At 43.9% G+C, this 12,933-nt stretch overlaps 1 protein-coding gene across 3 annotated transcripts in view; it reads left to right on the top strand.

Annotated features, from left to right (window-relative positions):
- The window catches only part of CNN3 (calponin 3), a 711,458-nt gene that overhangs the window by 465,081 nt on the left and 233,444 nt on the right, over nucleotides 1–12,933 (top strand). For all 3 annotated transcript variants that reach the window (XM_044085695.1, XM_044085694.1, XM_044085693.1), the window contains exon 4: nucleotides 6,400–6,537. In XM_044085695.1, coding sequence (XP_043941630.1) covers nucleotides 6,400–6,537 — 138 coding nt within the window. The remainder of the gene's footprint in view (nucleotides 1–6,399; nucleotides 6,538–12,933) is intronic.

Here is a 12,933-nt window from a genome sequence, read left to right as displayed (position 1 = left end):
TCAGGTTTGGTTTCCCTTCCTTCAGAGGTATGCGGTAGAAGGTCCATGGTTTTTGGACCCAGTGCCGGACCTATTGACTCATCGGTCAGGACAGTTTCACCCGTCTCTCAGGTCCTTAAGGTTGGCGGCATGGTTACTCCGCTTCCATCCTTAATCCGAGACAATTCCCTCTCTTCGGAGGTGATCCACATATTGTCTTCTCACAAACCTTCCACTGTCCAACTCTATTCCAGCAAATGGAAAAGGTTCGCCTTCTGGGCTCAGCAACGAGGTATAGAGACCCCCTTACTGCCCCAGTATCGGAGGTTTTGAATTTCTTGGCCTCTCTTTTTCAATTGGGCTCTTCAGTTTCCACGATTAAGGTTCAGCTAGCGGCTATCTCTAATTTTCATGCTTCTTTTGAACCTTCATTGATGTCTCAAAAACTTTGTAAGTCTTTCCTTAAAGGAGCATGGCTCCTTAGGCCCCCAATATCTCACCCTGTTCCCCCTTGGGACCTAAATTTGGTTCTTGCTGCCTTAACTGCCTGCCCTTTCGAACCAGCTGCTACCTGCGATTTGAAATTTCTGTCCTGGAAAACTGCCTTTTTAGTGGCCATAACTTCGGCCAGGCAGGTTTCAGAACTTCAAGCTCTTTGTTCTGATCCTCATTTGATATTTCACAAACATAGAGTGTCCCTGAAATTAAATCCCTCCTTTTTACCAAAGGTAGCTTCTTCTTTCTGTATTCAACAGACTCTAGAGCTCCCTGTATTTTTTCCCGAGTTTTCTAATAACGCAGAATATATTCTTCATCAATTGGACGTCCATAGACAACTGCGTTTTTATTTGAATAGAACCGCTCAGACGCGGAAATCAAATCAACTGTTTGTTTCCTTTGCAATAAACAAATTGGGTCAACCAGTAGCTAAAACCTCCATAGCTAAATGGATTAAAGATTGCATCTCTTTCATTTATTCACAGGCTAACAAAGAGCTTCCCTTTCCAGTCAAGGCTCATTCTACCAGGGCAATGGCTACTTCTGTAGCTTTTCACTCCAAATTATCAATAGATGATATTTGTGCTGCGGCTACCTGGACTTCTCCACACACTTTCATTTCTCATTACAAACTGGATGTGGTTTCTCGAGGCAGGGCTTCCTTTGGTTCCACAGTTCTCAGGAGTGTTTTCCAATGAGCCACACGGGATTTAGGTGCTAGGACGCTGTCCCATCAGTTATGAATGTAGGCGAGATAGGATCCCATTACATCTTTTAGTTATGTACTTACCATAACCCGGATGTATGGGATCCATCTCGCCCACATTCATCGTGCACGCCCTCCTTCCCCCTTCCATTGGGATTTAGAGGAAATGTAGTTCCATTTGGAGATCTTCTCTTGAAGAACTTTAGTTGGTTGTAGTAACTACTATTTTTTCTGTGTTTGCATGTAAGTATGAAAGCGAACAAACAAGATTTGGGGAAGCAGGTGTGGTGCATCCTGGGATAGAGGGTAGCCCAGCCAATAAGAGACTTCGTTCTAGTGTACTAGTTGGCCGAGTCGGAGCCGATGGATCGGCTCCGAGCCCATCAGTTATGAATGTAGGCGAGATGGATCCCATACATCCGAAGTTATGGTAAGTACATAACTAAAAGTTAATTTCTGACTGTGTGGAAAATAAAGATTTACAGGATTTATTGCATTCAGCTGAACAAGTTGGAAAATATACTTTGCAATGTGGTTTTGATTCTCTGGAGGTCTCTTGCAGGGCTGCTCTAACTGTGTCTGTGCTAAGAAGGCATGCTTGGCTCAAAGAGCGAACTCTGCCTGATCATGTTAAAGCAAAATTGTTGGATGCCCTTTACAACAGGACCGTCTCTTTGGTAATGAGGCTGAAGAAGTTTTAAAAAATATGGAAGATAACGCTAAATCTATGCAAACTGAAATATTTCTTACAAGTGCAACCTCCAAGATTTAGTAGGCATTGGCCTACTAAGAACTGGTCCTTTCCAGTTCCTTCGAGAGCCACTCAAGTCAAATCCAGACATTCCAAAGGCTCCAGGTTTCAGTCACAAGGGACTTTTAGAACAAAACAATGGGGTGCTACGTCCTCCAAATCTGGAAACAACACGGCACCTCCCTATGGTAAACAGTCTCAATGACTTCCCTTTGCACTTGCCAAGCACCTTTTAGCTGCCCCTTTAGGGGGAAACTGGCACTTCATGCAAGAAACTGGCAACTTATAACCCAGGACAAATGGGCTTTAAATATAGTATCCCATGGATACAGATTTCATTTCCACACATTGCCAGTCCCAAACAGATGGCCAGACCTTCCCCCAAATCAGTGGGCATAGGCCCAGAAACAAGTACTGTCCCTCATGAACATGGCTATTCAACCAGTACCAGAAGAGGAAAGGGGACAAGGTTTCTATTCAAGACTTTTCCTGGTACCCAGAAAAGACAAATCATGGTGTCCAATTCTGGACTTATCTACTCTAAACACATTTCTGGAGATTTCAAAATTCAAGATGCTGACGCAACAGTTACTTCCTATGCAAGGCAAATATGCCTGGTTGGTAACTCTAGACTTAAGAGGCTTCCTGCATATTCCAATCAGGGAATCTTGCAGAAGTTACCTCCGCTTCAAAGCAGGCTACTTGCATTACCAGTTTTCTGCACTGCCCTTTGGCTTATCTGTTGCGCCCAGGGTCTTCACAAAGTGCCTGGCTCCAGTAATTGCATTTTTCAGGCAAAGAAATATTCAAATATATCCATACCTGGATGATTGTCTAATTCAGGCAGAAAACAGGGACATTCTTCTAAAACAATTGACATTTGTAAAAAGGGTTCTAACTTGTCTAAGGTTCATCATAAACGAAAAGAAATCACAACTGGTACCCTCTCAAAAAAATTACATTCCTGGGTGCAAGCTTGAATACAACTGCCCAGATGGCTTACCTTACACCAGAAAAGCAACTTCATTTGGTAACTTACTTCAAACAGGTGGCCACAAAAACCCTGCTATCTGCAAGACAAATTCTGCAAGCCTTGGGGTTCATGGCCTCCTGCATTCTTCTAATTCCATATGCAAGACTGCATATGAGGAAACTTCAGTGGTACTTAAAGTTTATGGAGTCAACATTGTCACAGCCTGGAAACAATTATTCCTATCATACCTTGCCTGCAACTAGAGTTCTTGTGGTGGGCAGAGGCCTGCCACCAAAACAAGGGACTGCTATTCACTCCACCCCATGCCGCCCAAACCCTAACTACAGACTCATCAGACTATGCCTGGGGGGCTCATCTGGCAGGGAAGTGCATTCAGGGCAAATGGAGCCCAAATCAAATGCACCTTCATATCAATCAAAAAGAGATGCTAGCTATACAGAATGCACTAATAGCCTTCAAAGACTACCTTCATCCAGGATAATTAATGGTAGACAGACAACACCACGGTTTTGTGGTACATAAACAAGCAGGGGGGTGCACACTCCTTCCCCCTTTGCAGACTAGCCATGGCCTTGTGGAACACGGCCTTGACCTATCAAATACAACTGCAAGCTCAATTCCTGCCAGGAAACCTGAATACTCTGGCAGATGAACTAAGCAGAAATCTCATGGACCCACACGAATGGAAACTGGAACCACGGATTTTCAACATGTTGACACGCAAATGGGGGAGTCCAGGTATAGATCTTTTTGCCTCACCCCAGAACTATCAGTTGGACAAATTCTGCACAAGAACTCCTCACAAAAAAGCCTGGAAAGTGGATGCCATCATTCAGCTGGAAAAACCTATCTGTCTATGCTTTCCCTCTCTGACTTTTAGTAGAACTTTGGAGAGCAAAGGCAAACAGGACAAACCAAAAATGATTTTGATTACTCCAGACAGGCCTTGCGAACACTGATACCCACTCCTGTGCAATGTGTCACCTTCCACCATGGCACCTGCCTCGGACACCTTACTGTCTCAGCAGAACAACCAAATTTTGCACACTCATATCCAAACTTTGAATCTTGCAGCATGGCTAATCACCTAAATTCACCCTTAGCATCCCTCAGCAATCCTGTGATGGATGTCATTTTGGAGGCGAGAAAGCCTAGTACTATAAAATCTTATGCTAACAAATGGAAAAGATTCTGTGCCTGTAATCATTCACAAGGGATAAGCACAGCAGTGCCCAATATTCCTCAGATTTTACAATGCTGAACTGAGATGCTTCACAAGGGGGCCTGTCCTTTTCTTCCATAAAAATCCATGCCTCAACCATTTCAGCTCCCATACTGCAGTGGTGGTGCTGCGGTAGCGTTGTCGCCTCACAGTAAGACGTTGTCCGGTTCAATTCTCAGCTAGAGCGTCTTCTGTGTGGAGACATGAGTGAATGGGCGTACCTTCGTTGAAGGTTGTGCATCAGGGCTGGCAACTTGGCACGTAAAAATCTACCGCCATCCTTGGCGGACCGGAGTTCCACTGTGGCGGCCCCTAACCGGGAAAAGCCGAAAGACACAACAACAACACAGAACCTCCCCTCTTCTCTCATCCTCTGCTAAAGCAGTATCTCAGAGGGGCCAAAAATGTAAGACCACCCAGGAGAGCTCCAACCCCTGCCTGGGACCTCAATTTTGTTTTGGACAAACTCACTCTCCCGCTTTTCGAGCCAGCTGCCACTGCAGACTTAAAATTTCTGTCCTGGAAAACAGCTTTCCTTTTAGCAGTCACTTCAGCTAGAGGGATTTCTGAATGACAGGCTCTTATGGCAGTGGAACCTTTCATTATTTTTCATGCGGACAGGGTGTCTCTCAGGACCAATCCATCCTTCATGCCTACGGTGGTATACAGTGTGGCTCTTAATCAGACCATTCATTTGCCAGCTTTCTTTCCCAATCCACAGAACAAGGGGGAGCGTATTCTGCATTCATTGGATGTACACAGACAGCTTAGATTTTACTTAAACAGGACAAAATCTCTAAGAAAATCTGAACTACTACTACTGATGGCATTTGCTGCAGGGGCAGAGGGAAAGGCCATTTCATAGCAGTCTATTTCCAAATAGATAAGCCGTTGTATTCATTTCTGCTATATGCACCATGGTAAAACTATCCCCCAGGGGATCAGATCTTATTCCACCAGGGCTGCATCTACTTCTACAGCCTTTCTCAGAGGTGTTCCTACCAGAGACATTCTAGAAGCTGCTACCTGGAGCTCAGTTCATACGTTCACCAAACATTACCATTCTTCTCTAAATCCAGAGCTGGCTTTGCCACTGCTGTCCTGCAGGGCCTTATAGCTGGTCCTAATGCTGTATAAATCCATCTTCCCAACCATAGCTTTGGGAATCTATCCAAATGTAATGACTGCAATAGTGAAACACGAAGAACGTAGTACAGTTGTGCACATTTACTATAAATGTAGATGTTCGAGTGTATTCAATGTTGCAGTCCTAGTTACCCTCCCTCGAACCCCCTGTTTTTCTCTTACTATACCTCTACTTTCCTTTACTATGCTTAAAAGCCTGTTTGGTGTATTTGCTTTTGTTTGGAGGTATATATTTTTGTGTTTTTAATTACTTAAATATTTGGCTCCGATTTTTGGGGGGGCACTTGACATCTGGGGCAAGAAAAACTGATGTAATGGCGTCAGCTGCATGTTTTATACCCCTGACGTCATGGAAGAAGGGACAGCAACCGATGCAGGACCCAAGACTTTGTTAATCAGGCCGACTGAGGGCAACCTGCCAGCATATTACCCAAATGTAATGACTGCAACAGTGAATACACTCTAACATCTACATTTATGGTAAGTGTACACAACTGTACTTTACCCTCCCTCCAGTCCCCTGACTTTTCTATATTTTCTACCTATCCTCTCATTTGGCCATATCTTATGGCAGTGGTATTTACTTTTTACTGGAGGTGTTCCACACCATGCAGTTGTTTCCTATTTTGGGGGCTCCTGGTATCTGGGGCAAGAAAAACTGATGTAATGGCGTAGCCTGCATGTTTTATACCCCCTGACGGCATCTGATGCAGAAATCCCAAGACTCTGATATTCGGGCCGACTGAGGGCAACCTGCAGGCAGATAACCCAAGTGTGATGACTGCAACAGTGAATACACTCAAACATCTACTTTTATGGTAAGTGTACACAATTGTACTTTTTGAAATCACCTTTTTAATCCTAAAGTTTGTACATTGTAGTTTTTGTGGGATCTGTAAATGTTGGGATAATCACCATTTGTAGATGTATATTTTAATGCTAATGTAAAAAGGGCTTTTTAGATATGTTCAGTTTACTAAAACTCTCCTTTTACATGGTAGATTTTGTTCAGTTCATTAATCTGCTACAGAGAAATCAGACTACCGTGACAGCCTGTCTTACTAGCGTTTGTGGGGCTACTTTAATACTTTTACTTTTTACAGCTTGAAAACCTTGGAAATTTTATTAAAGCGATCCAGATCTATGGAATGAAGCCACATGATATTTTTGAAGCAAATGACCTGTTTGAGAATGGGAACATGACCCAAGTTCAAACTACACTCCTTGCACTGGCTAGTCTGGTAAGTACTATGTAAATGAATGCTTGAGGCACACAACTACAGTACTAGTTACACTTTAGTTCTTCAGAATCTTGATTGCTTAAAAATTTAAGATGATACGAAGTGTCTTCTGTGTGGAAACATGCGTGAATGGGTGTACCTTCGTTGAAGGTTGTACATCAGGGCTGGCAACTCGGTACGTAAAAATCTACTGCCAATCATTAGCGGACAGGAGTTCCACTGTGGCGACCCCTAACCGGGAAAAGCCGAAAGATACAACAACAACGATTACCTGTCCACATATATTAACTGAGAGAGATTTGTGTGAAGAAAGTAATCATTTGTGTTTAACTTTGGGAGGGCTACAGGCTATTACTGCCCTGCCCATAAGTGTAATGTGGGTTTTACTTGGCATGTGTATCTCAGTCATTAGGTAGATTGTATGGATCTGAAATGTTCTTTTGTATCTTGCCTCTTGAGCCTGAAACCTTAATTTGATTGTGATGTTTTTCTATATGGTTCCCTGGTTAAGTATTTGACTCATTTTTTGATCGCCTCACACAAGTGGAATCACTAATGATCAACACCTGCCAGTTCCGAGTAGCATTTGAGTGTTAGTCACCAGAATACAAACTCTGAGGTTGCGTCGTCACCAGAATACAAACTCTGAGGTTGCGTCATCACAAGGAAACTGGGAAATCCATGGTATAGTGGTAATTTTTTCCTTCTAGGAAAAAGCAGGCCAGTGTAATAACTAGTGATCGCACAAATAAGCGTACATGTGTAGTGTTTTGAAAACTATTTGTACATAAGCATGTGTTTTTGTCTGTGTAAAATGAAAAAAAATGTATGTGTATACATATACACACACGCGCATATATGTGTATATATATATATATATATATATATATATATATATAAAATATAGATCTACTTAAAATAATCTTACACTCGAGTATTGACAAAATCTAATCGCATCCAAGACCAATGTTTTTGCCGGGAAGCAAGCTCTCTCCGTGCACCCTCCACACCCTCTGCTAATTATATATATCAGCTGCAAAGTTCCACGGCAGTGCTGGAAGGGCATCAATCTTTCACTAGTATAACTTTGATTTGGTGATATTTTGAGTTAAGGTTATTTTATAGAGCCATTTAGGAATGTATGTAATGAGTCACTGGTGTTTGGTCGAAACACTAGGTGGTTGACGTCTGTTTAATTGACCACAGTTGGTTGGTGTATGCAGTTAATCAAATTGTGAGCTAGACAGACAATCCCCTGTTAAGGGAGTATTCATTTTCCCCAGGAATTGTGTGATCTCAGAGGTAGTATATGTAATTAGCATGGAGTGTGTGTGTGTGTGGGGGGGCGGCGCAGGGAGGATTTGCCCCCATTTAAAAAACTTTTTTGAATGCAGCTATAATTTTGCTTGCACATTCACAGTTGCTTATTGACATTTTTATTGTTAACCTTTTATAGCTTAATTTGATTTGTCAACCAAAGTACATAATTATATATATGTATTTATGGGTCCCCATTATAAGGTCAAACTTGCAGAATGTCGAACTGCATGTGGTAGAAACAGTTTGATCTTGATGACCTTTTTGTTCTTCCTCAACATATGGGTTACAGATCTGACCTTGGATCCAACTCTCAAGCCCCTCGTTCTACCCATGATGCCCCAGTCAGCCTACAGTACCTCTGATCTCGTTTGCCATCTTGCATAGACGTCAAACCTCTCTCAAGAGCTCCGTTTCAGTTGGCAAAAAGTTTTTGTGAGTAGTAAATATTTTAAAAACTTGACTTCTGTTCTTTGTCTTCCCTTCCCTGTTTAAGTTTTTGTAGTTTTCTTTGTTAGGTATTTGCTCCTATTTTTCTCCCTTTGGATAGTCTGTTTTCTGTACCATTGCTGGTACCAGTCTTTCCGTTTTGCACCTTTTTTCTTACTCTTTACAGAGTACTGTTTCTACCAATGTTGGTAGTTAATTTATATTTAAAAAGTGCCTTTTCTTCCTGTTTCTTGTGTTGGATATGGCCGAGAAACCAACCAGCATTTTTAAACAATGCACTTCTGTGGGCACAAAATTCCAAATTCTAATACCCACAGGGTGTGCATTTGAGTGGCACACCTGAATACTGATTGCTCTGTCTGTGCCACTTCTAACTCCAGAACAATTTCAGATACAAGAAATTAAGTTAGTCCTTAAGGGAGTGTTGCCTTTCCTCTTCATCAGGTGCTCAAACCCCCAGGTAAACATTTCAGACTTTCTTCAGAGACCAAGGGGGTCTCGAAAGAGATCCCCTACGTGATCACTGAAGACCTCAACTTCCACCGTGGCTTTGTCAGAGCATTCTCAAAATATCCAAGGAACTTTGGATCAGACTACTTTAGGATCCAATGGCTTTCTTCTGGGATCTGAACTCACTGATCTGACTATCATAGTGGCAAAATCTCCAAAGCAGGACTGATCCAAAAACCTGGGATCCAACCATTACAAAGTTTCCACGAACTCCTCACCTGGGCTCACAGTTCATCCAGTATCTTCTCAAATCCATTTTTTGTTTCTGGCACCGAGGAGAGAATCAAGACCACAGTCAGCAACCTCATCCATTAAATTCTCCAGAAGTCTTTCCTAGGGTAACGTGGATAGGATGATGAGGAAATTCCTCAAAGCTCCCATCAGATCCGTGAGCCTTTGTTACCCTTCCCATGTAGTGATTTCTCCTTCTCCACTCTCTCCAGCAGCCTCAGAGCCCTCCGATCTGAGAGCCCTGAGAGTGTTGGTCTTGGATCTGAAGATGGCTAGGTCTTCGACTTTGGTCTCCTTGACTGGTTCTGCTCCTGTCCCCTTGGATCAGGATGAGTCTCAGAGCTGAAGCATCGTCCCTAGATGCAGGGGACCATGGTCTAGTCCAATATTGTTAGAGCCATCATTGTCCCTTAGAGCTAAGGAGCTAGATAGTTCGGATCCTACTCCCTCCTCAAGGCATGGATCCAGGCAGGGTTGAGGTTTGGCTCCTTCAGAGGTTTCGGCTCCAATGTAGCCTGCCACAGCTTCCCCCAGTCTGTCTGCCTTCGAGGTAGTGGAGAGGGCTTTCTCTCATCTGAGAGATCTGATTTCTGTCTCTCTGCCTTGGATCCTACAGCTGTTCCTCCAGCAAGTCTCAGTTCTGATCCCATCAGACCTTACCCCATAGGGATAACTGGTGCCAACTAGCATTCAGACAGTTCTCCTAGAGGAATTTCCCCTGACTTTTGGGATACACCTCCATAGCATCCCACTGAGGAGGTTCCCTGAAAGAGAATGTGCAAAAAGAGGCAAATAGATTCCCCTGTACAATCTTACAGAGGATACTGACTGAAGAGGAACGGTCCCCCAGGTCTCTGCCAGATGACTTGTCATTTGGAGACATCCAAGAGATTCTAAAGCAAAAGGGTGGATGGTCTTGAGATGCTCCCTGTCAGATGTCAGTTTTTCTGGAAGCTTTTGGTTCTAGCCCATCTGCATTTTGGGTGACTCCCCAAGCTGACGTGCTTATCAACCTCGTCTTTCTTTGGGCATAGAAGGAACTGGTCTCTGTTGAACCAGTTTCCCAATACCCAAACAAAATTTTGGAACCATTGAAGGACAGACCCCATTAGAGCAAAGGATTCCCTGTTAATACTACGGTTGTGGCAGCAACCACAAAAAAGGAGCTACTAAAGCATAGCTCCTCTGTCCCATCCCCAATAGAGAGTCTAGGGTGTTGGACAGATGTGGGAAGAGCGCATTTGCTTCAAAAACCTTTGCCTTGAGGTCCCTGAATGATTTAGAGCACTTTACAAGACTGGAAACTTGTTTAACCATGAAATTCTCCAAATCCCTGTCTGAGTCCATGCCTGTGGAGGACTATGAGATCATCTTCACAACTGGACACTCTTTATTTTCAATGTATCCATGAGGTTAATATCCCATGTTGCACAGGGTACCTCATGGGCTGTTGGTTCAGGCATTACCATTGGGAGACCTGCCTGGATGCGGTTATGTGATTTTATGAAGCCTTTCAAATCTTCTTTCATCAATGCTCCCTTTGATTGGAGGGTCCTTGTTTGGCCCTTCTGTAAAAGAAACACTTTCCCACAGTGAACAGGAAGGAAGGACCCTGTCGGCTGTAGGGATTGCTTGAGTGATTGGTTGGGAGCCAGTCACTTTCAGTTCAGAGCCCTGCCCTTTGGTCTCACTACAATCCCCAGGGTGTTTACCAAGTGTAGGGCAGTGGTAGCAGCTCACTTAAGACTGCTGGGATTTCAAATATTTCCATATCTAGATGACTGGCTTCTCATTACTCCAGCTAGTCATTTCTTAGAACAGTCCAGGGACTGTGTTTGCTCCAACTTTGTCAAAGGCTAGCATTTCAGTCAACATAGTCAAAACACAACTACAACCAGTGCAGAGCCTGGTGCCCAGTTGAATACAGCAAGTCAGATTGCCGCTGATCCTACACATTGTGTGGACACCATGTATCTTGTTCATCATGCTCCTCCAGTCAGACTTCTTCTTTAGTCTCTAGGCTCGATGGTAACAGCCGTAACCGTAGGTGTCCTTCTATTCATATGCTACAGTATTCATAACATGAGGGTGTCCACCTCCAGCTGACCCGTACGTCCGGCTAGTATAGTAAAGTCTACATGCTACTGTAAGGTTTGTGTGATGCCGCACATCAGTATGCGTATGTCTGCCATAAAGAGACTGGTATAAAGCGGACGTCAGCACGCACCTATCTCAGAACTTTTGTGCCACCTGTCAGGATGCCAGATTCCTTTTTAAGGAACCCTCTGCTGGTCCAGTTACTATTTCTGTGGCGGCAGATAAAGCTTTTAAGCTTTTGCCTCTCTGCTCCCCTCTGATAAGGAGAAGGAAGATCGTGGAAAGACTAGGGAAAAAAGTGTATACGTCTGCAACCTTGGCATTCAGGGCTATGAACGATCAATGCACATGGCCAAATATTCCCTGGATCTTCTAGCAGATGCAGTGAAGCTCCTGTCAGACCACCCGGATTCACCCACCAAAGTCAAATCTCAACCATTCTTAATTATTCCTACCAGGTTACCAGGCACTCCATCAAATGCAGTTATGATGCTTTGGAGGCCTCCACTAAGGCTGCAGCTATGGGGTCTGTCCTGAGAAGGTGTTCATGGCTTAGACTCCAACCATTGCCTAATGTCAAAGTTAAGCTTATGGATGCCCCTCTGGGCAGCAAAGCCCTATTTAGCAGTGCAACTGCAGAGCTTATTGAAACTCCAAGAGAAGAGGAAGGAACTCTGGGCTTTAAAACACGTTTGTCTATCCTGTTCCCTGCTTCCAGAGAAACTATCCAGCCAGAACCACTTTTGTTAGGAAGGCAACTGAATCTCTCCCATACAAAGGTAAGAGGGATTCTAGGAGAAAGGTTCCCTCCAAGTCTGTTTCTTCCAGTCCTCCTCAGAAACAGCCTTTTCAAGCCAAACCTGGTATTCTGCAACTACCAGCCCCAGATCCATCTACTTCTCTTTCTCTTCGCCTCTGTCTTTCACTCCTGGCTTGGTAGCAGATAACACAGAACTCTTGGGTCCTTTCTGTCATCAGTCAAGGCGATTTCATGGTATGGGAAAGCCCTCCTTCCTTCAGGGGCATCCCACAGCCCCCCACAAAACCAATTGCAATTCTTCCCACTAGTCTTCTCTTCTTTCTTGGGACACTATCCAGGAGGTACCACCCTCTCGGGGGGTGGGGGGTTTACTCCAGGATGCTTCTGGCTCCAAGAAAGGATGGCCCTTGTAGCCCCATACTGGACCTCTGCCATTTTAAACACCTTTCTGAAAGTCCCCACCCTTTCGCATGTTGACCTTACTGTTCTACATCTTAACTTTTCCCGAGTCTTCATGGTGTCATTGGACATAAAAGATGCTTATCTTCACATCCTCATACATCATCAACTCAGGAGATTTCTTCACTGTTCTTTTGCTTCCTCTCATTTTCAGTCCTTTGCTTTACCCTTTAGTCTATCTACAGTACCGAGGGTATTCACAAAATATTTAGCCCCTGTCATAGCCTATTGCAGGCTATGGGGCATTCAGATTTTCCCATATTTAGCTGACCTGCTTCTCCAAGCTCCATCTGCAGAAACCCTTCTGGACAATCTTTTCTGCACAGTGTCCCTTCTGAAAGGTCTAGGATTTAGTGTCCGCCTTCAAAAGTCATCCCTGATCCCTTCTCAAGATCATGTCTTTCTGGGGTGCAGGATTCTACAAGCAAAGTGATAGCTTGTTTACTCCCAGAAAAGATCCTGTCCCTTACCTCCTACTTCCAGGACCTACTTCCTTTTCAATCTCTGACTGCCAGGGAGCTTCGGCACCTCCTGGGATTCATGGCTTCAACTATTCCAATGCTTCCTTTTGC

Source organism: Protopterus annectens, chromosome 10.part0, assembly GCF_019279795.1.
Source record: "Protopterus annectens isolate FY-2018-M chromosome 10.part0, PAN1.0, whole genome shotgun sequence".
Lineage (NCBI taxonomy): Eukaryota > Metazoa > Chordata > Ceratodontiformes > Protopteridae > Protopterus > Protopterus annectens.
The sequence above is the reverse complement of the archived record's forward strand: the minus strand, read 5'-3'. Positions and strand labels throughout refer to the sequence as shown.